The 26105-nt window shown below is 38.0% G+C and overlaps 1 protein-coding gene across 1 annotated transcript; it reads right to left on the reverse strand.

Moving 5' to 3' along the window:
- Positions 1 to 9705: 9705 nt before the first annotated feature.
- LOC110777436 (carotenoid 9,10(9',10')-cleavage dioxygenase 1) lies at positions 9706 to 25033 on the reverse strand. The gene is made up of 14 exons (XM_021982036.2): positions 24682 to 25033; positions 20883 to 20953; positions 20758 to 20772; positions 19894 to 20005; positions 19134 to 19233; positions 18901 to 18963; positions 17048 to 17158; positions 16786 to 16970; positions 16435 to 16573; positions 16099 to 16216; positions 15908 to 16009; positions 15489 to 15740; positions 15142 to 15253; positions 9706 to 10010 (listed from the first exon to the last, which is right to left on the reverse strand). Exons 1-14 carry the CDS (start codon positions 24922 to 24924, stop codon positions 9981 to 9983), a joined length of 1653 nt encoding a protein of 550 aa, XP_021837728.1. The 5' UTR covers positions 24925 to 25033; the 3' UTR covers positions 9706 to 9980.
- Between the last annotated feature and the right edge of the window lie 1072 nt (positions 25034 to 26105).

Genomic DNA, 26105 nt, shown 5'->3' on the forward strand with positions numbered 1-26105 from the left:
TTCATTCTCAGCACCCGGGGTTTCAATCCCTACATCCACAGTCTTAATTTCGACATATGCCTCTTCACCAGACTGATGATCACCCTTTGACTTATATTGTCGATGTGGAAATGGCAATCGAGGAACAAAAGGGCGAGAATCATCAATAACCTTCTCCTTGACTCTTTCCTTAGTCCTTCTAGCCTCATCTCTCCACTTTTCAATATCTATAAAATCAGTAGGTACCAAGGGGGCATCATATGTAGTACCACTCCGAAGAACTATGGCACAAGCACTCTCTCTAGTGTGATCTTGAGATGAAGTAGATTGCCCTGGAAGTTTTCCCGGTTGCCTTTTTGAAAAAGTATCAGCGAGTTGAGCAACTTGGTTCTCCAACATTCTATTTTGATTCTTCAACTCCTTTATGCTTTCATCGTGGTTCTTTTGAGCAATCTCTGAGGTCTTCTGCATATTCGCTATGAGCTTATACAAATCACTCATGTTAGGCTCTGGAGTGGCATTGCTCTGCAGAGGTTGTTGCTGATAGCCTTGGTGCGGGGGTCTATTAAACCCCGGGGGAGCATTATGTGAGGCTCCTTGTGGAAATGGAGGCCTAGCAACATGTGCCTGAGGTGGATGGAACTGTGGTTGTGACCATTGTTGCTGCGGTTGAGGATTTTGAGCATTGTTGCTTCGATATGAGAAATTTGGATGATTCCTCCAACCTGGATTGTAGGAGTTGGAATATGGGTCACCGGGTTTCCTCTGTTGAAAAGCATTCACTTGCTCCATTCGCGTGGTATCCTGTAGACTATAAGAGCACTCATGACCAAAGTGACCTTGGATTCCACATACTTCGCAGTAAGAAGTTGTCACTGGAGCTACACTAGACATAGCATTGATACTCATTGGGGGAGTACCAGACTGAGGGGACTTCAAAGCATCTATCTTTAGGTTCAAGGCTGCCACTTGTGATGACAATAGGGCATAAGCATCGACATCAATCTTGCCCTTCTTAGATGTAGTTCTGGTGGTGCTGTAATGATTAGCAGCAAGATTGGCAAGGAAATCATAACCTGCATCCACTTCTTTGTCAAGAAAAACACCCCCAGAAGCAGAATCAACTGTGTTCTTTGTTTCATCTTGCAAACCATGGTAGAAAATCTGAACCAAGAACCATTTTTCAATATTATGATGCGGGCACGACCCCTGCAAAGCCTTGAATCTATCCCAGGCTTCTCTAAGTGACTCTCCCGGTTCTTGCGTGAATGTAGTCAACTTGTGCCTTATTTCAGCCGTCTTGGTGGGTGGAAAGAATTCTTCTAGAAAGGCTTGTGAAATAGCACCCCACTCTGTCTCCTTGACATCGTTCAACCATATTTGAGCCTTATCACGAAGGCTAAAACCAAACAACATTACTTTCAATTGGTCTTGAGTGACCCCTTGATGCTTGATAGTGCCACATAGTTGGTTGAACCTCTGCAGATGGTTGGTGGGTTCCTCAGATGGATGGCCACCATATTGATTTTGTGAGACCATGGAGATTAGAGCTGGCTTGATCTCAAAGTTGACTGCTTCGATAGTTGGCATCGTAAGCCCAGTCGGAACACTGCTTGAGGAAGGAACCCCATATGATTTCAAGGATTTAGACATCGTGTGACTCGGTGGAGTTTGTGAGTCTTGAACCCCTGACTGCTTCTTCTTTTGTTGTTTCTTTTTGAGTTGTCGAAGAGTCTTACCAGGATCGGGATCGGGTGGAACTAAGGTACCCGTTCTAGTAGACCTGGGCATAAACAACAGACAACAAAACGCAGTGAAATTTGCCTAAATTGGAACTAAAAGTTCCAATGAGACAATGGAAACAGTTCAAATAATCAAACTAAAACTAATAGAATCTAGCCGTCTCCCCGGCAACGACGCCAAAAACTTGATAGATTAAAAAGTGATATCGCAAGTGCATGGTGTCTGTTGTTAGCAGATACTTAGCAAATACGGGTCGATCCCACAGGGAGACAAGTTCTATTAGTTTTTGCCCAATTATACGAACTATTTCAATAACGAAAGTTGATTTTGGATATTATTAACTAATGAAGCTAAAGCAATAATGTAAATGTGAATTTATCAATGAATTAAAAGGTCTAGGGCGTCTCTTCGGTTCACCATGCTTATACCAATCCAAGAACACAAATCAATCCAGAAATGAATAAACTAAGCCGAGTAATTAAAGTACATGTTAATCCTACGGTCGGGTCTTAACACTTTCAATTCAACATATGCAGTACGGTCGCTAACATAATCAGAATTGCCAATTGTACTAAGCCTCTAAAAATACGATCTTTTGATTCTAATTCCTATTAGCTAGATAATCAATTCATGAAATTGGCCGATAACATGAATCAACAATTAAAACAAATCAATCGGAATACTCAAGCAATAATCTATAAATTAACAAACTTTATGCATAATAATCATGGTATAAACATGGCTTCCCTTACTTAGCCCTAGAATACGACTACTCGCTCATAATTGAATTAACAATCATGATAGAAATAATAAACATGAATTTCATAATCAAAGGAAAAATTAAACTAAGGAACGAAAACAATAATAATAAATTAAAGCAAAAAAAACGATTCTTGAATTACCTCTAGATTGATGAATTGAAAATTGAAAAGCTAGGGTTCAACAATGGAAAAGGGAAGAAAAACAAAACTAACGTGAAAAGCGTTCTAAGGAATTGAAAAACGTAAAAGAAAATAAAAGCATAAGGGAATACATTAATTCCCTTTTCGTATTTTAGTGTTTCCTAAATTCTAAACAAAAAAGGAAAATAATAATAATTACATAAGTTATCCTTTAATTGAACGATCATGAGAAACGACGCAACGAACTCGCATGGAAGTAGCTGGGCGGAGAAACCAGCGGGCCCGCTGGTGGGTCGCTGGTTTTCGCGCCCAAGGGGAAGATTGGGCCATCATTTTGGGCTTCGGGCGAATCGGATAGTCGAGCCATCTTGTTTATGTCATAACTCTTGTTCTACAATGCCTATAAGGACGTGTGACCTGTCGTTGGAAAGCTCTTGAAGTCTACTTTCTAGGCCAATAAAAATCGCCTCATTCCGACATGTAGAACTTGAGATATCATCAAAAGAGTGAACGCTTGTCCGTTTTGATGCTTAGAAAAATAGCGTTTAGCTTCGCTGTTGACTCAAAATTATCCCTAGAGATATGCAATGATCCTCGAGTCAACATTCCATCCGTTCATCATCCAAATCAACTCATAACACTCCGAAAGCATCCAAATGACCGTAAAATCACCTGAAACATTAAGAAAACACAAACGGGGCGTAATAGAGTACGACAACGATAACTTATGCAAATGTGATCCTAAATGCAACTAAAATGATATAAATATCTAATAATGCAACCTAAATGCGCCTAAAATACCTTATACAAATATGACTCATCAGTTTAGTGCGTTCGTGAAATACTGGATTCGCTGCAATATGCAAGGCAGCTTGGTTGTCACAATACAACCGGACTGGAGAACGATGGTACACCCCAAGAGATGCTAGGAAACCACGAAGCCACTTTATCTCTGCACAAGTATGAGCCATAGCACGATATTCTGCTTCGGCCGAAGAGCGAGAAACAGTGGTTTGTTTCTTGGTTTTCCATGAAATGGGTGAAGACCCCAGCATAATAAAATACCTAGAAACTGAACGCCTGCTAATAGGGCAACTAGCCCAATCAGAATCACAATAAGCATACAATTGCAAGTTGCTGTCAGCTCGGAGAAACAAGCCCTGTCCAAAATGAGATTTTAGGTACCTCAACACTCGTATGGCAGCATCATAATGATCTTGGCGTGGCTCTTGCATGAACTGTGAGAGTATATGAATGGGGTATGTGATGTCTGGTCGAGTCAGAGTAAGATAAATAAGACGTCCAATGATACGACGATAGCTTTGTGGATCTGAGAACATAGGAGAAGTAGAGGAAGCAAGTCGATGGTTCTGAGGCAGCGGAGTATCTACAGGTTTTGAACCAAGCAAACCTGTCTCATGAAGTATATCCAACGTGTATTTACGTTGTGACAGAAAAATCCCATCTGAAGAACGAGCACACTCAATCCCTAAGAAGTATTTTAAAGGACCCAAGTCCTTCAACTGAAAACACTCATCCAGATACTTCTTAAAAGAGGAACAAAGAATTGGATTGTTTCCCGCTACAAGAATATCATCCACATAAACGAGTACAGCGAGAAAGTTATCACCTTCCCGATAAGTGAATAAAGTATGGTCAGCATGGGATTGCACAAAACCGTATTTTCTAAGTGCCGAAGAGAGTTTAGCAAACCAATTTCGAGGTGATTGGCGTAGCCCGTATAAGGATTTTCGGAGACGACATACTTTATTTGGAGTGGATGAGGAGAAACCTTGAGGTAATTTCATGTAGACTTCCTCGTGGAGATCTCCATGCAAGAAAGCATTGTTCACATCAAGCTGATGAACTTCCCAATTTTTAGCGACCGCAACTGATAGGAAAGTTCTTACACTGACCATCTTAGCAACTGGTGCAAAGGTGTCAAAAAAATCTTCTCCTTCTTTCTGGTGATTTCCAAGAACCACTAGCCGAGCTTTATCTCGCTCAAATCTACCATCGGAATGATACTTTGTCCTGTATACTCACATGTTACCGATGGCTACTTTTCCAGGTGGAAGGTCGACAATCTCCCAAGTTCCATTCTTCTCAAGGGCATCAATCTCTTTTTGCATTGCTTCACGCCAGGAAGCTTTTCTCATTGCCTCTTTGAATGATCTGGGTTCATGATTAGTAGAAACAGCAGCAAGATATTTTCTATGGCCAAGTGAAAAATTACCATAAGTGACAAAATGTGCTAAAGGAAACCGAGTACCTGAAGGAGCCGAAGGAGAAGGTGAGTCGGAGGAGATGGGGGGTGTACGGGCAGTGTGACATATATAATCAGATAACCAATCCGGAGGGCGACGAGGTCGTTGTGTACGATCGAGTTCATTTGCTTCATCGACACTATCAGGCTCCCTTGAACAACCTGGAGTGGCGGAACAACCAGGAGAATGAGAGCAGTCCGCGTCACTTGTGTGTGAGGTACATTGGGGCATTGAAGGAACTTGTTGTACGGGAGGCAAGGTGGCAGTAGTAGGCTGCTTAGGTATTGCTGAGGTGGGCTGTGTGCTACTGTCATAATTAGATTGTGTGTTTGGAAGACTACAAAGAGTCGAAACATTGGTCTCTTGATGCAACTCAGTTATGCTAGGACTCCCCCTCTCTATTAATGTTGGGTATAAGACCTCTTCCTCACATCTTATATCCCAATCATCCAATGTATGAGACGGTGAAGGTGTTGTAGTAGGAGACAGTTTTGACGTTTCCAAAGCAAATGGAAAAATATCCTCCTGAAAACGAACATCTCGAGAAACAAACATTTCTCTTGTCTCGAGATCGTATACTTTCCACCCTTTCTTGCCATTAGGATACCCCATAAATATGCACCTCCGACTGCGAGAAGCAAATTTGTCTTTCTGACGGGGTTTATTATGTGCATAACATAAACACCCGAAAACCTTCAACATATCAAAATTTGGAGGCACAGCAAACAGGATCTCATATGGAGTTTTACCTTTAACTAACTTGGTAGGAGTCCTATTTATAACGTGCACTGCAGCTTGAACACATTCCCCCCAAAACTCAATTGGAAGAGAGGCTTGAAAACGGAGAGCCCTGGCAACTTCTAAAATGTGACGATGTTTTCGTTCTACTCGCCCATTTTGTTGTGGAGTACCAACACACGAGCTATGAAACACAATGCCATTTTCTCGAAAATATTCTTGCAAGGGTGCATTTGTGAATTCCGTACCATTATCTGACCGAAAGGTTTTGACACCTTTTCCAAACTGATTTTTAACAAGTATGCAGAAATGTCGAAGACAAGCTGGAGCTTCGCCTTTATCTTTAAGCAAGTATGTCCAAACACTCCGAGATTTATCATCAACAATAGTGAGAAAATAATGAGAGCCGAAAAAAGTAGATCGGGTATAAGGACCCCATAATTCACAATGCAATAATTCAAACAAATCCAAAGCTTGATTCTCACTATTAAGAAAAACATTTCGTGTTTGTTTAGCTCGTAAACACACATCATAGGAGTCTATAACATCCTTTATTTTCTTTGACATACTACTGCTAGAAAGAAGAGACATTGTTTGACTTGAAGGATGACCAAGCCTTTGATGCAAAAGAAGTGGCGAGTCTGTCTTTGTTGCCGAAGAGAGAACTTTCTGTGTCACAGGCCGAAAATAGTACACCCCATTCCGATATTCACCTAGTCCAATCGGGATCCTCGAAGTTCGGTCCTGTATTACACACATAAAATCAGTAAAAGTCACTAAACAAGAAGCATCTTGAATAAGTTGGCCAATAGAAATTAAATTGCACTAAAGATTAGGGACATAAAGCACATTCCGGAGTACCAATTCGGAAGCTAAGCGTACACTCCCTTGAAGAATAGCTGTAGATTGTGCCTCGTCAGGTAGACTAACGGGACATGGAGGGAGGTTGGATCGTTAATAAATTTGGTCCAATGTACCAGTCATGTGATGGGAGGCCCCACTATCGAGTAACCATGCAATGGTATTGTCTGTAGTCTTACCCGTGAGTTTGTCAAATGCTGGAGAACTGTCAAGGAGAGCAATGAGGCGCTGCATCTGATCAGAGTTCAGACCTGGAACATTTAGTGGGGTACTATTGCTGTTGTTATTGTCTGAGGTGCTGGCTTCACTACGTGGAGCTGCTGCCTTGTTGGCAGTGATTGTAGAAGGTTGCCCTCGCCCTGTAGATGCTCCCCCTCGGCCACGAGACGGTCTGCCTCTCCCTCTCCCGCGGGTGCCACCGTCGGGGAAGCCCACTCTTTGGTAACATACCTCATAATGATGACCTAGTCGACCACAAAAAGTGCAAGTAGGTCGTTGTGGAGGAGCAGAATCATCTCGTGATAGAGAGCGTGCTTGAGCTGCAAAAGACATAATCTCAGTTTTGTCGTCACGAGAACGGACGATGCTGTGATGACGTTCCTCTTGGGAAGCCAAAGAGTAGGCTTTGTTGATAGTAGGAAAAGGATCCATACTGAGCATCTGGGTTCGAAGAGAGCCAAATTGTTCATCATCAAGTCCCAGAACAAAATCATGTGTTTTCTCAATTTCGACACGTTCACGGAGCTTTGGGGCTGCAGCACAGATGCACCCACAAGTGACATCAATACTGCCATATAAAGCATCCCACAAAGCTTTGAATTTGTTGTAATATAAGACAACATTCTGACCTTTCTGGCGAAGATTGTGATATTCTGATTTCAATTGATTAGTGCGCGGTCCATTTGCAATTGAGTAGCGTTCTTTGAGATCTAGCCAAAAGTCTCTTGCAATTTTGTGACTGGCAACACTAGGTTGTATAGTAATATCAACAGCATTAAATAACCAAGAGCAAATAGTAGAATTATTTGCTTTCCAGGCAACAAGTTCAGCATTTGCTTCATCGCTTGGTGGTTCTAATTTGCCATTAACAAAACCCTGTTTGTTTTTCCCTTCTAATCCATTCATGACTGCTTTTTCCCATACATCATAATTGTCTCCATTGAGGGTTTATTTGGTAAGAGTCATACCTGATCCCTCAGAAGGGTGAAGAAAATACACAGAAGAAGGATCATGAATGAGTTGCAACGAGGGTTTCTTGAAGCCGTCATCTTCCATGATAGCTACGCTGCTGTTTGATAAAGCGTAGGAGATGCTGGGTTGTATGGATCAACCGGCAGAACTGAAGGAAGGAGACGTTTAGTAATTGGAAGGAAAAAAAAAATTGGATCTAAACCATGGGCTCTGATACCATGTTAAAACATTAGATGGAGAAATCTTTCTGTATTGTGTGTTTTCATTGATCTGATCTGAAAAGTGTTTACAAAGCTATGTATTTATAATAAGCATACAATGTGAGATTTAATGAACTAGGAAAACAGAAAGACATGAGCAAAATAGACAGACAGGAGGAAAATAGTCAGACAGGAGTTTGGAGGCACACATAAGGTTTTTCTAAACCTATTAACTTCTAATACTTTTACCACTAAGCTATTATATGTTTCATGTTATCATTGCAAAAAGAAAAAATATAAGTAATTGTGAATGTTATTAATGTAGTAACCCGGGGTATCGCCCGGGCCTAAAACTAATTCCGAAATTGAAAGCCGTGTAGTACACTAATTGTGTCGATTTTTAGGACCTTGTCTAGGAAACTGTCAAAATCTTGAAAAATGCCAATTTAGGTGTAATATAAGGTTGTTTGGAGTCATTAAAGTCAACTTGGTGCTCACGTAAATGTTCGAAATGACCATTATTCAGAACATAGGTTTTGTAAGATATATGTCATTTAAGAGACAAAATAGATAATTTTAACTACCCAATAAGCCTCATGGAGTCTTATTAGGTGCATGGAAAATATCCGGACCTTCAAGTTCGAAAAAGTCAAAACGATTCTATAAGTGCACCATTTGAACCAATATATGAGATTTTCGGATGCGGATCAGAAACTTCCGTTGATATAAGGTTGTTTGAAACAATAAAAACGCACTAATTGGTCACATGAAGGATTAGAATGACTTTTCATTTTAAAAAAAAGGTTTTCATGTCATTTAAGATACGAATTAGATGGTTCTAATCTCTATTCAATAAGGGATTTCATATGTCATTATTGTAAATAATCTTTTGGCGTCCCCCTATATAGTAGTCTAAAATGCCTCTACTAGTTATAAAATATATTAACATTAATTATAAAATAAAATAAAAAGACATAGAGAAGTCAATCAATCAAATTTAATCACAGCCGGTAGAAGGTCAAAAATGAAAAAAAGAAAATCACAATCAAATACTTTGTACTAAAATCGCAACTAAATAAACTCCTTATTAATCACTTTTTTTCTTTTTTTTGGCTTTCTAGTAGGAGCATTATATTATACCACATTTTCATATTATCACCAATAAATCATACTACGTATTTTGCTTAAGTAAGAACGGCTAAGAGCATCTCCAACGGTAAGCTAATTTCTAAATTAGTTTGTCATGAAATATTATATTTTAAACTACTCCTTTCTAGCTAGTTGGTACCCCAATGGTTAGTTACTAGCTTGATATTTAAATTTAGTCATATTTTTCAATCAATATTTTAAATTAAATTTATTTAATATTATTTCATTGGCCATATTTTTTTCTAGCAAATTAGCTTGCCTAAAATAATTTGCTTGGCCAAGTTAATTCATCATTTCAACTACAATGTTCAAGCTAGTAGCTTGAAATTTCTAAAAATTGCAAGCAAGTCCCTACCTAATACCTACAACCATTAGAGCTGCTCTAAAATGTCATTGAAGAGCCGAACTAGATGGTTCTAATGACCAAATATGAGGTCAACATAAAGCATCCAACATTTTCTTAATATTGCTTTCTTGATACTGATTTGATGTATTCATTTTATTAGACTTGCATTTATCAACATTTTCTTTGGAGATTCCTATGCAAGTTTTATGAATCATAACACTGCAGATGCATTTCCCAATCATAATGGTTGGTGATATCATTTGTAAATAATAATTGTATGTTCTAATCGATTCGGGAGTGGTTGGCAATTCTATATACTAATCTGTACATGATTGATAATCACCACTTTCTTCACATTCAAGCCTTGGAGTTTATATTAACAGAATATTGATAAATGATTGTTACACAAATGAATAGAGTATACTGTTCTTGCAATACATGTAGTATATTTTCCCTCAAAAAAAAACTTACAATATATACTTGCATTGTTTTGGCGCAATTTGTTATGTGTATATTATAGTACAACAGCAAATTCCTCTACAAATGATCTTTGTACCCAATTTCGCTCTCGGGTTCAGTGCTTGCAAAGTTGCAATAGCCCCAGCTAAAATGCAGTTTGTTCTTTTAGTTGTTCCTGTGGAATAACATAAGCATTTGAGTGTCAAATAGACCCTGTATAGTTGTTTACAATTGAGGATTGCAGAAAGCACGGAGTAACAATTAAACAAAAGGTATAACCAATTGCTTATATCCCGAAACGAATTTTATGACACCCAATAGTACTCTTTGTAAGAACTATATTAAGTCCTATGACTAAACTAAGCAAGGGACCTCAGAACACATCTTTTACCCCAAACAGCTGTTGTATAGCATTGAACTCCATAAAAACAACTCCAAATTGCAGTTGACAACGTTTAAGTCTCGAAGCTCTAAAGACTTCTAACCTGAACACTCCTACCCAAAGTAGTTGTAGCCTACCTTCAAAATATCAAGCTATTCCTGTCAAAAGGAAGAGTATATGGCAGGTGACTGGGGCCTTATAACACCTAACTTTGTAAAAGTCCAATCAACATGACCTCAAAAACTGGCAGAAGTGTATGTTAAAAATATATCCACTAGTGAATAAACTTGTTTTAGGTGAGGAATGATGCAGAATCCTGTTTATATACTGCACAAGGGTCTACTGTAGCAACCAGGGCTTCTGTTGGTTGAAAACAGATTCAAGAATCAAAAATTATAAACCACTTTTCTGCTTAGGCCTTACTCATCAAGAGAGGACCCATGGCTTCTCTTGCACGTACAGTCCATCCACACTTCACTAAAACAGCAATCTCTTTCAACTATCATAGCACCTCCTCATGCAACAGAAGAAAAATGCTCAACTGTTTTCACCAAATCACGTCTTCCGCCACAGGAAGGAAGCATCAATTTGCACCAACTAATTTTACTATACACATCCTTAATGATGGCACCAATTAGTAAAACAATATCATGAGTTCATGAGAATATCTATGTATTTGGAAGCTAAAATACCCTCAGGACAACCAATCATACTCCCGACAGAGTTAGAATATGACATGATGTTCAGCATTGATAGATAAACCAAACCTAAGAAACTGAATCTCTCTGAAATTCCACGCAAATGATTGTCAAAAAATGTACCATCCTCATTTCAACATTTTGTGGAAAAATTACAGACAAAGATCACTACTAGTGTACTATTCTCAAACGTATTACCTTATCCCAGCAACTTTCTGCAATCTTGGTTTAGGAGGTTCCCTCCCCTATCCTTGGCATTGGATCTAGGGTTAGTAATCTACCTATATTCTAGGCTCTTGGGCATTATAAGATGAACTTTAGAAGCCAACAATTCAGTGTATATTGCTAAATCTTCATCAAGAGTAAATAGTATTCTCCAGTTTGAAGGCTCCAAACAAGTTAAAACATCAGCCTTCATCAAGTCTATTTTTATGGCATCAGGAAAGACCTTTTTCTTGGCTAATCTCGCAAGATCTTTCCCTTTATCACACAAAATCAGAAACCACACTGGGGTTACTGATTCGTGGTTCGCTTCAGTACGGGGTAAAGGTTCTGGTTCGCGATTTACAAGTTGGTTGACTTTAAGTTTGCAAGAGGGGTATGGAATGTTTTATCCCCAGGTTAATAAAAAATTGTTCAAAATATCAGATATTATCAAGATTTTATTTTAATGCTCATACTAAAAAAAACAGTTCATAGAATAAAGGAAACCAAAAACAACCAACATGCATTAACCTTTCAACATCCGTCATAAAACAAACTAACTCCGTTTCACAATACTTGCATCGTTTCTTTTTGCACAATAACCAATGAAGTGGGTAAACGGTTGAAGTTGGACAATTTTGCCTATGTGATTAGAGGAAAAATAAAAGATTTTTTCATAAAATGGCCATGAGGTTTCACGAAACGCACCAAATACACCTACGTGTTTCAAATCACATAATATACCCCTATTTAAACTTATTTGCACCAAATGTCCCTAGACCGAAAGGAAGTCTAACACCGTTGGTCTTTAGTTCGAATTATCCCTTAATTAAAATAATTAACCCTTCAACAACCTAATTAACCCTAAATTAACCCTAAATTTAATCATTATTTAATTATCTAATTTTCTTTTACTTTAACTTTTTTTTTCTCCTCTCCCCTTCCCTGATTCTCTCTCCGGACAACTGCTCCTGCCCGTTCTTCCTCTCTTCCTCCATTTGTTGTTGCGCCACCCGCCGCCGCCGCCCTCCTCCTCTCTTCCTCCATCTGCTGCCGCGCCACCAGTCGCCGCTGCCCTCCTCCTTTCTTCCTCCATCTGCTGCCACGCCACCCGCCGCCATTCAACCCTTTATTCTCTTCCTCCTCCTTCCCACCATCACTCAATTCAATACCCCCATTCAACCCAGTAACCACCACCGACCACCTCATCCTCTTCTCCGCCCTCCTCCTCTCTTCCTCCATCTGCTACAGCGCGAAGAACATTGATTTTGAATTTGGGGCTTTTCAATTCGTGAACTAATTGATGCGATTGGGCGTGTATAATTGAAATTGAACATATAATATACTCATTTTGCATGATTAATTTGAACTCGGAGTAGCAATTTGTGTTGAATGGATTTTCATAAAAACAGCTTTGCATAAATGAATAACCCATGTATTCGACTTATCACCAATTCATCACGTAATGAGAGAAAGAAAAACGAGGAGATAGGGGAATGAGATGAATAAGGTGGTGGGTGACTAAGTAGCACCGATACGGATACGGGTACGGGTACGGAAAACCAAAATTTCTAAAAACGGGTACGGCTTGGGTTCGGCAAAAAAAATTAAATAATATATATTACCTTAAATTTTTAATAGAAAGATAACCTTTAAAAAAAAGGTGATAAAAAGATAAAAGTAAATATATTTTTTTTGGTAAAAATATAAAAGTAAATAGTAAATAATCCGTAGTGGACTTGGCTTATTCACATGACTTATAATAAAACTATACATATTCTATAGATGCTTTTTTAATTAATAAAACAAAAACCCCCACATGGCCACATGGCAATAGTGCTTTACTCCCTCCGTCCCTTAATACTTGCACCGGTTTGACCGATGCGGAGTTTAAGACATTTGAATTGACTTATTAATTTAATGGGGTGTTAGTTGATAGCGGGGTACTTTTTAATATAGTTAGTGGGAAATGTGTAAGAGGTGGGGAGTGGTGAGTGGGGGTGTGAATTTTTAAATGATTTTTTTGTAGGGAATAGGGGTATAGGTGGGGTTAGTAAGTAAGTGTGAGAAATAATATAATATTGGTATAAATTTCCATTTATAGAAGCGGTGCAAGTATTAAGGGACGGCCCGAAAAGGAAAGCGGTGCAAGTATTAAGGGACGGAGGGAGTAACTCTTTAAGTGCTTTTTTTATTTAATAAATTTTGTAAAAGCTTTAAAAGTGTTTGACTAGTTGACTACTTCTCTCCTTTTTCTCTCTTCTAAGTTCTAACCAGAAAAAGACTAGACAAACCACTCTCCTCTTTACGGAGTATAACATTAACCCCTCCCTCACATTAACACCACCGAGAATGACAGCGGGGGATCCACCTCTACAACAACCTCCACCGGCCAAGCCCGCAACGACGATGACAATATCAACTGCTATGCAATCCTCGATCTATCCCCGGAGGAATCGCCGATTTTAGATTTAATGTCACAAACCCTAGATCTGAGGAAAAAGGGAGGAAGAAGAGGGAAGGGTACATCTAAAAGCTTTAAAATCCGTCCCCAAAACGTCCCCATAAACCTCCCTAGCCGTCCCCAACTGAACCTGACGTTCCCACCATTCAAGAGTCGGACGTTTTTCCGGGGTATCCGTCCCGTACCCGTACCGTACCCATCCCCGGTACGGGAAACGACACTCCGGGGAAATACCCGTGCTTCATAGGTGGGTGACAGGGGGTGATGGTTGAGGGAGAGGAGATAAGAGGAGATGAGAAAAAAAAATGGTGGTTGCTGCCATGGATGACTGCTCCAGGATAAAAATAGAAGGAAAAGGGAGAGTGAAGAAGAAAAAGGAAAAAATAATAATTAGGTTTTAATTAGAGTTAATAAGGTTAGTTAAGGCTAATTAGGGACTAACCACTAACGGTTCTAATTAGGGGTTAATTAGGGATTGATTTTTAATTAATTAGGGATTGATTTTTAATTAATTAGGTTTAATTAACAGTTTTGGGGTAATGAGTTAACAGCGTTAGATTTCCGTTAGTAATGTATTTGTTGCAAAATAAGTTTAAATAGGGGTATATTATGTGATTTGAAACATACAGGTGTATTTGGTGCGTTTCGTGAAACCTCATGGGCATTTCATAAAAAAAAAGGAAAATAAAATATGCTTTATAAAGGGAAAAAAGAAAGGATAATTACAACATTTCACCAAAAAAATTTGTAAAAGGAGAAATAATGCAAGTATTGTGAAACGGTGGTAGTAAAAATTAAACATTCCAAGCCCACCAGTCCACCATCACGAGTAAGACACCAACGCTCATATAGAAAAACCGAAGAAATGGAAATCGACTTGCAGCCATGGCTGAACTTTATGCTTAGAGAAGACGAAAGAACAACGACAACAACAATTGTCGTCAACATGTATTTTCTTATTAAACGAAAGCCCCAACATATATTTTCCTCTCTCGCCTTCCCTGCCTTCAATCGGTAAAACTAGGGTTTTGTAGTCGGTACGACAATACCAGTAATTTGGTTCATGAACCACAGGGAATTGGGTCGCCGCCGGAGAAACTCGGTACGGGGAAACCGGTTCGAGATTCGTGGAGGTTACTAGCGAATCAGGTAACGCTTTACCCCACACTCAATAATAACGGACACCAGGTTTCCAGATAGTCATATGTAAAGCCTGCAGGCTGCAGTCACCCCATATATAATTGAAAGAATAATTATAATGATGGTCAAAATTTGGCTGCTCTATTAAAAAGTACTTCTTCCGTTCGTTTTTACTCAAAATGCTGGTCACTTTCTCGCATATCAATGCACAATTTTGATCATTAATGTCTTTAAGCAAAAATTATAAAAAGTTTGATATTTTGTAAATACACATTGAGGCGAATCTAAGAATATCCCACATGACTATGTTTTACCTTATATATAAATCACCAACAATAGTCAAAGTAGAATATGTGAATAGTGCAAAAAGTCCAAACGTTGCGGGTATTAGAAAACGGAAGAAGTAAAATTTACCAACCTCGGTTACAAAGAAAGCATGAAACCCGTATGGAACTCTATTAGGCAATTCAACAACAGCAACAGGATCAGCTGACATTGTTTTCGCATCAATTACATTCACATACGATTTGCTGCAAAATAGAAACACAAAGGTGTCACTCAAACCCCGAGACAGTGCCAGATTTACAATTTGTTAACAAGAAGAATGGTATAACATAGATGGTACGTCCGTACGTATTATACAGGTCAGACAAGCATCTCAATAAAACCACATACTATCTAGGAAACACTACGAGGCAGGTCCTTATTACTGACAATGGTTGGGTTACAAGTCTAAAAGAATGAAGTGCAGGATTAAGGAGTTACCCAGTGTTTTCATCATGCACAAAGAAGATCAGGTATCCATCATCCTCTTCACTTGTGGTACCTTGTTCACGAGGAACAAAGATGGCCTCTGATCCAAATCTTCCAGGACCGAGGTCAAAGATACCTTGCACAGTTCCTCCAACTTCAAGCTTTGTTTTGCTGGAATCTGGTTCCGCATGCAAGTCAAATTTAACTATCCCTTGTACTTTTGCAATGCTGCCCAATTTGGTAGCATACACATATCTCTGTCTCCTGTGCTTGATACAAGATAACATTAGTAAACGGCTGATGCATTAAACTATCTTCCTCCCTCCTTCAGCCCTCACCAAACCATGAATATGAGGCGAATAACGAATTCCACCCAACTGGAGGAGGGGATCATAAAAAGATTTACTTATAGAACTGCATGACCCAAATACCTGCCAGTATAGTTCTCATTAACTCTAGGGAAATCCACTGCAGGTGCTGATAGTTTTCTTTGAGACGCAAGACCAGTTTTCATATTAAATCTCATCTCGTACCTGGTAACAAGGAATTACACTCAGAAAATAGATGACTAAAAAAGAAATTAAATAATTGAGATCCTATCCAATCGTTGGAGTTTCCTTACAGCTGATTTGAAAAATCTTCAACCATATCTTCAGCAGCTCCACTGACCATATCCAAATCTGGATTCTCAATACGGCAAGTGATTAAAACAACCTCGTCTCCTTCTTCCCATGCATTGGCTATCAACATAATCAACAAAAATGATTATACATTTAAAAATTAAACCCATTAAAATAAACTTATTTTTTTTGACAAGATCATATGATAAATTAACCTCTGCTGAAGCAATTAATGATCTTACAATAAACCTAAACTACAAATCGACAAATGTCTTTATATGTGAAAAAGAAAGCATATAATCTAATGACTAATAGAAAAAAAGGTGACTAGGACGCACCATTGTGGAATATGAAACAATTTGGTAGTTCAAACCATTTGATTAAACTCTCATTCTTAGCATATCGTGGTAGTACACCAAAACGAGCGTTCTTCGTGGAGTCGAAAGAGAAAATTAGTTTCTTTTCCTTCACCATTTCCTGGATGTTATAGAATACAAGAGCATTGTTAAGAACAGAAGTACTGACCCCCCCCCCCCCCCCCCGCACACACACACACACAATTAACACACATACCCACATAACGCGTGCATGAAAATTGATCTTAATGAAGAAGTGAACATAAGGATTTCAAACATATAACACTACAACGTAGAAGGGTGGTCGCTTCTTTCGGGGTGAAGTTACCATACCTTAGGTCTAAAGTGTAAAGGAAGATCCATGATGATAGCATAATTATCAGTGATGGCAAAATCATGCATCATGATAGGCGCAGGGATTGTTATTGGTACAGGGTCATGCATAAAACCATCCTTTGATATTACTCTGTATGTGATATATGGTGGGGCGTGAGAGTAGCCAAAAGTAAACATCTCCCCTGCATCAAGAGCTTAATCAGTGAGACTTTGGATATTTTAGATTACTGTGTACATTGTTGGGAAAAATAAGTCTCACCTGTGAATGGGTCAACCTTCGGATGAGCTGTAAAGGAGTGGGTCAACCTTTTATCATAGTCAAGCATTCCAAGGGTTTGCAGATCTCCGTCCTCCAAAATACGAAGGACATCTGGATCAACAGCAAAGTAGAACTTAATGTCACATACATCTGGTACTAGCAAAAAAGTAAGAAACTTCACAAGCCTCTAGATGCACCCACAGTTTCTGTCAGCATACATAAAAGATGCAACAACAAGAACGTCTAAGTTTAATCTCGTCAAGACAGGGTCCAGCGACCTCCAGATATTAAACAGTCAAAAGATACACGGAGAAATCTACAAATTTGGTGATACTGTAGTACAAGCACCAGAAAACAGTAAGAGAAGGGTTGAGGAAATTTCTCATTAAAGCTTAGACTCAACTCACTCAACCTGAATGGAGAAAGGAAATCCCAAATTATATACGAAGCAACTCATACATCAGCCTCTTCCATCATCTATAACAAAATTGTACAAACAGTTTAGAATTTAGACCATAATGAGATTTATGGTAATTTGCGTGCTTTTTATTTGGAGATATTCAAGTAAAATGAGATTTCTGAAACCATAATCAATCTAATGAATTTCAGACCATGGAGCACCAAAGAACACAAACTCTCAAGTCAGTTTAAAGTTCCAGGAGAAATGGAGAGTAGCTCGCTAGGAACAAACAATGTATAAAAAAGCGCAAAGCGCACTAAATCGATATGAGTCCTAGAACATAAGCACAAAGGGCAAGCGCAGAGCGCGTGGTTCATCGAAGTGAAGCGCACTTTTTAAGAATTAAAGGTTTCTTTACTATTATGCATATATAGCTTACTAAAATAACCACAAAATTATATAAACATCAGATTTGCTTCCAAAAATATACGACTATTTGTTTTAACAAAATAAAGCATACTTAGTATAACATAGTGTTTATCAAGAAGCTATGGTCGGCTGCTGTGGCTGCTATCTTCTTCTTTTGTTTTCTTCTTCTTTTTCCTTTTCTTTTGGACTCTTGGCCCGCTTTCTATTGTTAAGGATTAATAGGTTGTGGTCCAAAATACAATAACAACATAAAAAAAGAACCTTCCAACGAACAATATAATAAGAGAAAAATAATTTCAATGAAGTGCAAAAAAGCACGCTTCGTGCGCTTCGGCGCGCTTCTTCCAAAACGCTCGCTTAGGCCTAATTAAGCGATTTTCTCTAGCGCTTTGCACATCAGCGCGCTTTAAGCACGCGGGACCAAATACACCCAATAAACGTTGTTCGGCCCCACTCCGTCCGCCCTGGCCAAAACAATAGCGCTTAGCACTTCAGCGCTTAAGCGTGATTATTTAAACACTGGGACCAAATACACCCAATAAACGCCGTTTGGCCCCACTCCCTCCGCCCCGGCCAAAACAATACTATTTAATTTTTTGGATTATTGTTAAAGCTATGATTTTGTTCTACGTATCCAACTCGTCACCGTGCCTCTCTCGTCGCCGCTTAAGGCATACCGGTTATTGTCCACCTTTTTTATATTCTATTTTGTTCCAACAAGTGTTAAGACCTCCAGAAAATCAAAGAGATAAATTCCATGTCCAAAACTTAGCTTTAACCGCTTCTAAATTTTAATGTGTAAAATTTCCCATTCCTTAAGGGAAAAAAATATCCAACTTTAACAAGTACTAACCTGGGTTTGATAAATGATCATGATAGTGAGTGCAAAGTTGCAAACATAAAAAATCAGGACGACCATGTCCTTTTTTGGCCAGTGACATTCAAAGCCAGCATCAAGTTAGACCAGCAACACCAAACTTTGTACATAAGAATGAAAATTGTAGCTTAGATTAACACAACTTACATGGTTTGTCTCCCTCTGAAAGAGCAAGAAGCTTCCCATGGTGATATATAAGAGCAGTATTAGCTGTAAAAAGAGGAGAGATTCAGAAATATACCTAAATTAGTTCGCCAGCACAGTGAACAAGATACTGGTTGCAAGTAGCAAAGCCATTTTTTTCTTACTTTGTGGGAGAGCTTTCTTTCCAAAAAAAAAAAAGATTCACACAGAAGATAACTGAAATAGAGGAAACAAACCTGTCCCATTTCCATATGACATATCTAGTACTTTCAGCTTAGCTCTGAGCAATTGAAAGTTGACTGTAAGTAACCCGAAAAAGCCCTTAAGATCTCCAATCTGTAAAAGATACGAGAAAAGGCAAACGTAAAGTCTTTTTTAAAATTCTTTGTTTATTCATTTAGAAAAAGAAACAAGAAGCATCAGGTCTTCATTAAAAGTCAATTATATGGCCTCCTTTCTATTTACTATATGGCTTCCTTTCTATTTACTATAGAGCATTCAAAACTATTCACTAGTACCTTCGGCAGTCATATTATCTAGTCCCAGGCATTATTAACATGCATGAGTACATTTGAGTGTAATTTGAAGCATCAAAAGTAGGCTTACTGTTTTATATCACGTCAAATTTCAAAAGCAATAAATGAAAACAAAATTCATACAATAATCATTGGGTAACAAACATATTTTCCCAAAATTTCGGACAATTGGAAATAACTACTCTAACAAGCTTAGACGTGATCATTTTAATGCGAACTTTCTTTCAGAAGCATTAGCGAAAACATATCAGAGAAAACATATCAGAGACGGGCGTGTTACTTGCAACTATTTCCCGTGATAATATGGCACATACATTTTTTACAACACTGTTATGGTGGAAGATATTATCTTCAGATTGCGCTATGAGTTGTATAGACCACGAAAATAGAGAGCGGGAACAACTCATACTCATACTCATAAAGATCAATCACATATTTCACTATTTGTTTCAATCCCTACCTTCATAAATTTTGCCCCTCCAAAAAACTCTTCTTGTTTCAGCCTTGAGGTTTTAACGTAACGGGAGACATAGGTTGCTTTTCCATCTTTAATATGCAATCCATGAATCATGCTGAAAAAAAAAGGGAAAACATATCGACTTTTGCTGTTGACAAAAGTAAATTGGAACAAAATATGACCGTAAACAACAGGAAAACAACATATTTCTTGTTTCTTTAACAGGATTAACAGATATGACTTCATATAAAGAACTAAAAGGCTCCCCAGGTATGGCCACAAGTCAATACCAAGACTAGCAACCCAAGTTGAATAGCAAGTCATAGTCATACTTGTCTTCGTCTTCTAATTACTGATGCACAAATTACCTTCACTATATTTTAACTAAACGAGCGCGTGAGTCTATGACCTAAAACAGATTATCAGAAAAGAATCAATTTTGGAGGATGACTTTAGCACTTTTTTCTTTTAAAAGGCCCTCACCTAGCTCCAAAATAAAAAAGGATTTAGTTAGAGTGATGATAAAAAAAAATTGGAGTGCTTATATGAATAATACCCATGGAAGATGACCCATTTGTACAGAATGGTAAAGGGTCTCTAATACCGAACTTGTAGTATCCAGGTAGGAGCTACATATCGAGAGGAGGAAGATGACCCATGAACAAGAGATACAGCCATACAGGAACCATGAACTTCAATGATATTTTAATTTCTGGTTTTCTTTGGCATTATATATGTAGGCATCATACTTGAAAGAAGTGGAGAAAATGGTTAGCAAATTCAGAACAAAGTGCATGTCTTCACAGGCTCAACCATGCCATGATAATTCCAAAGAAGCTATAAGAGAAAAACATAAATTCAACATACCCATCTCCGTCAAACCTGCAAAAGAATAATTATTATTAGCACAGTGAATAGGAAAATATATTCATCTTCTTCTTTCCTATTTGAATCACCTACTTATATACGAATACAATGTACTTATCACTTACCAGTGATATCCAGCAACAGGAGCAAACTTTGGATTGGGTCCGACCCTGACAAACTCCCCATTCAAGCATTCCTGCAACGATAAAGTCTTAAACCTTAATCACTCACTATGTATGAAACAGCAAGAAAACTTAAGCATGTTATTTTCTTTCAAACAAAGGGAAAGGAATTACTTTAGAATTTTGCTATAGACTTTCAGAAAATGGATTAAACCAAACAGAAAAAACTACATATTTATAAGCTGATAACATTTGGACGTTCACCCTAAATTTACCAAGGTGAAACTCTTGACAAACCTGCATTTCTTTTTTTCCTTTTCACCTTCTAATGTCCTTAATTATGTTACTTCCTTCGTCCGACATTAATAGTCACATACTACGTAATATCTTAGGAATGTTAGGATGTTCGTAAAAAGTTGTCATCTTTCCTAACACAATAACAGTTTATGCTGGCATCTTTAAAGTGAGAAAAGCAAATCCAAGGGTGACTGGATTTCCTAACATGCCCCTACTGTAATTAAATGAGGTGGAATGAATAGAGACAATTAAATTATTATACGGAGTAAGGGATATCTTTGTAAATTATGTAATACGGAGTATCATTAATTATGAGAAGATGGCACAATGTGACAACTAATCCCAGAAAAGGGTGCACAATACAACATATACTATTCCTTTGTTCCAAAGCATCTACGTAAAAGAAACACATTGATGGCTTGGATGCTAGGAAAATCATGATCTGTACGAGCAAGGCTATATTGAATAAAGGATAATAAAGTACTAACTACCAATCTAACATTTTGTTTCCTCTTACACCAAGAATTTAGAACAATACACATAGGACGAAGACTTGTCCAATGAAGACTTAAGGAGAACAAATGGTTTCTTATTTTATAAAGACTTAACAATTCGATCAGTAACCTTTTTCCCGTGAATTGAGAGTTCAACCAGGAAAATCATTCAAGGGATCCAACTCTCTATCACATATGTAGCATAAATGTAACCAACGGGATGGTTGTGTCTCAAGGGACCAAGGAGGGGTGAGGTTCAGTTCATTGTGCAAAAAGTTCGAACAAGATTAGCCACATGGAAAAGTAAGTTCCTCTCAAGGGCGGGGCGGTTGTGTCTTATCATATCCACCCTCAATGCTATCCCGAACTATTATATGCAAACAACTTCTCTCCGGACCACCACTACAAATGACCTAGATAAGATTTGCAATGACTTTCTTTGGGGTGAGAAAGAGGGGAAAAAGAAGCTTCACCTTGTTTCAAAGGATATTACTTTTTGCCCTAAGGAGCAAGGGGGTCTTGGGTCTACACCATTAGAAATCATAAGACTCTCAACATCAAAGCAATGGCTTAACTAGGTTGGAAAATGTCTTAAGGCCGTCCCCATCTTGCTACCAAATGCATTAATTCCAAGTATTTGCACAACACCTACGTCACCGGTTTCAAAAAAGGGTCGGCTGTGTGGAAGAGTACAGGCCAGGGGTGGGATTTCTTGGCTACTAACAAATAACAATACGTGGAAAGTAGGTAATGGTGAGGGGGTGTCTCTTTGGAAAGAAAATTGGCTACGTAGTGGCTCTCTCAGGACCTATATTAATGGACCTTTAAATGTTAATGAGGAAAACCTCCCTCTAAGTACTGTATTATTGATGGTAACCGAGTGCTTGATAGTTGATAGCCTGTCTTTCACCCTCCCTCCCCATGTCATTCACCGAGTTCAAAGCCTACCCCTTCCCAAACCGGACCAACTTGATATACCCATCTCCCCTTTGTCCTTCAGGGGAAATTCTCACTAGCTTTAGCCTTCAAAAAAGCCTCACTTGACCCAAACCAACCCTCTGTAGGGTGGTTGTGAAAACTCAAAGTTCCACCAAAGTACTCCTTTTTTCTTTGGCTTCCATTTCATCTGCTTTGAAATTTGGAAGCAAAAAAACAATTTGACTTTTAAGGATTCGTCCCCCCGAGACCCTCCCCTCCTTATCAATAATGCTTTGTCCTTGGCGTGGGAAGTCATGGCTGCCACCCCCTGCCCTACAATTACAAACCAAGTCAGTCCACCTATCAATGCTACAATGTTAGTCGACTTTGTCCAAGTGTATGTTGATGCGTCCTTTGTAAAATCATAGTTGCACTACTACTGTTGCTGGAGTCATGTACTCTCAAAATGGCAGTTGGCTGGATGGTTTCCAGAGGTAAGCTTATACAGTGTGTTTGGTAACTCTACTTTAATGAGAAAAATGTGGAAATAGGAGAATTCCATAATTTTATCTTGTTTGGTAATTTAATAAAATATGTGGAAAACAAAATTAAACAAGTGAAAAATATATAATATTCCATTTTCATAGTTTTCCATAATAATTAGCAAAACAAATTAAAATTTAGAGAATTCCACATATTTCTCCATATTTACTTTGCTTTAGATTTATGTAATTTTACTTTTTCCTCACATTTCCACATTAACTTGGTTTCCAAACACAGTGATACTCTAAACGCACTCCAATCCGAAAACTTGGCTGTAGTGGAAGGGATGAAGTGTGCCAAACAGGAAAACCATGAGAACATTACTGTTCTATAGATTGCAGCAGGGCCACGGAGCTGGTACAACAACAGGTGCTCAACACTGACATTTATTTCGATATGTTGTCTAAATGTAGGGAGTTAAGCCTGCAATTTCGCGAGGTTAAGTTTCGTCTCATTCCAAGGGAACTCAACAAAGTAGCTGACTGCTTAGCAAGGAAGGGTAGAAGCTTGGATTTTGAAGTCAATGTAACTAGGCACGTTCGCATCCCCCTAGTTATTGTTTGGACTTGTACTTTTCGGATTGTATTCGGCATAATGTCATAAACAATGTGTAAACCTTCGACTCTTTATGTTAATTATTCCATTTTCACCCAATAAAAAAGGGGGACAATTATTTTTTAGGGCTTGTTCTCTTGAGTTAATCTCTTATTGAAAGCAAGGTCTAATGAAATTATCAATCATCACCAGCAATTAGTTGCTTCATAAACCATTATGCTGATAACTAACATTTATAGCCCACTTAAAACACTTCTTGGTATCTATCCCTGTCAAATCACGAAGTTCAACTTTACCATTTTGATCTAAAGTAAACACTAAACACCGGTTAAAGTTAGTTATAGGTACCAAGTGATTGCCATTTCATGGTATAAACAACTAACTCGTTGCACCAAAATTAACACTAATAATACTATAATAAGCGCAAAGGACAAAAGATATAATTAAAAAATATAGCACTAACCCTTGCCAAAATGGTTCTTCACAAATAGACTATTATATGTGGGTATAGTCACAATAAACAATTCAGGACGTTTCCAGAGTGTACGTGGTTAGCTTGAAACGCGGCATCCATGCACATTCAGTAACCCCAAATTGATCCCATCACAAAAAGAGAAAATATCCAGTAAAACTTTCGTAAGGACCAAATGTAAGCACTTAATTCACAAAAATTATGTTGATTAATGAGTATGAACACCACTAAACCAACAATGTAACCACCATCACCAATTCACCATATCTCATAAGAAGCCTTTACTCCCACTACCCAAACCCCAGCGGCACAGTTTATAATCCAATGCAAGAATTCAAATCAAAATCCTCAAAAATGGATACCCAATTACTGAAACCTTCATTCAAAATCCTACAAAAATGCCCATTTGGTAAATGGTACAACATAGTTCACATTTGTAAACCTAAAAATCTAAATACATGATCATAATTAGGGAAAAGAAAACAAAATGATATAAAAAATAAAGGTAAAGAAAGGTACTGACAGGGAGATGACCATGGACAGGTAAGTCCTTGCAGGGAGGGGTTTCATCGGAAACAGGAGCAAAATTTCCAGCGAGATAATGGAGAGGCTGAGTAGAATCATGCATCAATTTCACAATTAGTTTTTCCAACCAATCAATTGCTTTGGAAGTGAACCCTTTACTGGGTTTCGGGTTCACTGGTTGAATTCCCATATCCATATCCATGTCCTCTCTCTGCTTCTTCCCTTCTTCTCCTTCACCCATATTTTCTCTCACCTTCTTGCCTCGCAAACTCTTCTCTTCAATTTCGCACTTGTATAGTGTACTGGCGGATCACCTTCACTTCAACAGGTTACCATTGTGACACGTACTGTATTAGGCCTTTGTGGAATTAGTGTTTCTGTTTTATTTAGACCCGTTTTAAGTAAAAGACTAGTTTATGAGCCCGTTTAATAAACTGATAATTATATAGTAGTTGTAAAGCGTTCTTTTAAAGTGCTAATTTTGTTGAGGTATTGTGATTTCAATGGATCGAAAGTTGAAAAAATATACAAATTAGATCGAGTGTTAATGAGGGAGATGGGGTGGAATAAGTTAGATGAATTAAATGGTGAATTGATTTTGAATGAGGAAGATGAATTGGGGTGTTAAAGCTGTAAAATAATTTGTGAAACAAACAACATAAGGAAAAATTGAAAAAAAAATAACAAATTAATAATTGAAAAAAATAACAAATTAATGGAGAAAAGATGGGATGACACATGTCATCTAATAAACCATGGTCTTCTATTTTAAATAATAGGTATTGATGTGTTAGATTATTGTTTCTTTTTTGAATACTCGTAACAGTTTGATTTTTGCTATATTCATATACTATTAATTTTCCCAAATTTTTGGCTGGATAGCTATGCACGCAGCTCAGCGTGCATACTACCCTAAACGATGTCGTTTGAACAGTTTCAAAGGCTATCTCTCCTTCCTTCTTCAACGCTGATTCTGTTTTTTTCCTTCTCTTTGCTTTTTTATCACACTTGTTTTCAAATCAACAAATATTCTCTCTCCTCTTCCCTTTTCAGATTTGATTATGATGATTTTGCATAGATTAATCACCCCAAGGTATTTATGTTCAACTCCTTTTATCTTTTCGCTAATTATCCTTTTAATATCTTCGCTTTTCCTATTCAATTTGCTATTCTGAACCCTTTAATTTGTAGCTAATTAAGTGGGGTTAATCCGCATTTTGTTTTCTTAGTATTGCAATTTTTTTATGATTTTAGTGTCTGATGATGGGTGTTTAACTGTTCTTCGTTTAAATGCCCCTGGTTTGTAATCCTTTCCTAGATTATCTTGTTTTGGGGATAAATTTGTGATTTTTCTTTTTATTTTTGTTGTTAATTAATTTGAGATTCATGTCATAAATTTATGCATTGTTGAGTGCGGGTTTT

Source organism: Spinacia oleracea, chromosome 1, assembly GCF_020520425.1.
Source record: "Spinacia oleracea cultivar Varoflay chromosome 1, BTI_SOV_V1, whole genome shotgun sequence".
Lineage (NCBI taxonomy): Eukaryota > Viridiplantae > Streptophyta > Magnoliopsida > Caryophyllales > Amaranthaceae > Spinacia > Spinacia oleracea.

What these genes read in the sequence shown, in the direction of transcription:
- LOC110777436 (XM_021982036.2), bottom strand. Translation starts at nt 24,924, where the DNA reads ATGGGTGAAGGAGAAGAAGGGAAGAAGCAGAGAGAGGACATGGATATG. An exon ending in GTCATATGGAAATGGGACAG is followed by an intron (nt 18,964 to 19,133) that starts GTTTGTTTCCTC and finishes CTCTTTTTACAG; the next exon opens with CTAATACTGCTCTTATATAT. An exon ending in TTGTTTCATATTCCACAATG is followed by an intron (nt 16,217 to 16,434) that starts GTGCGTCCTAGT and finishes TTATGTTGATAG; the next exon opens with CCAATGCATGGGAAGAAGGA.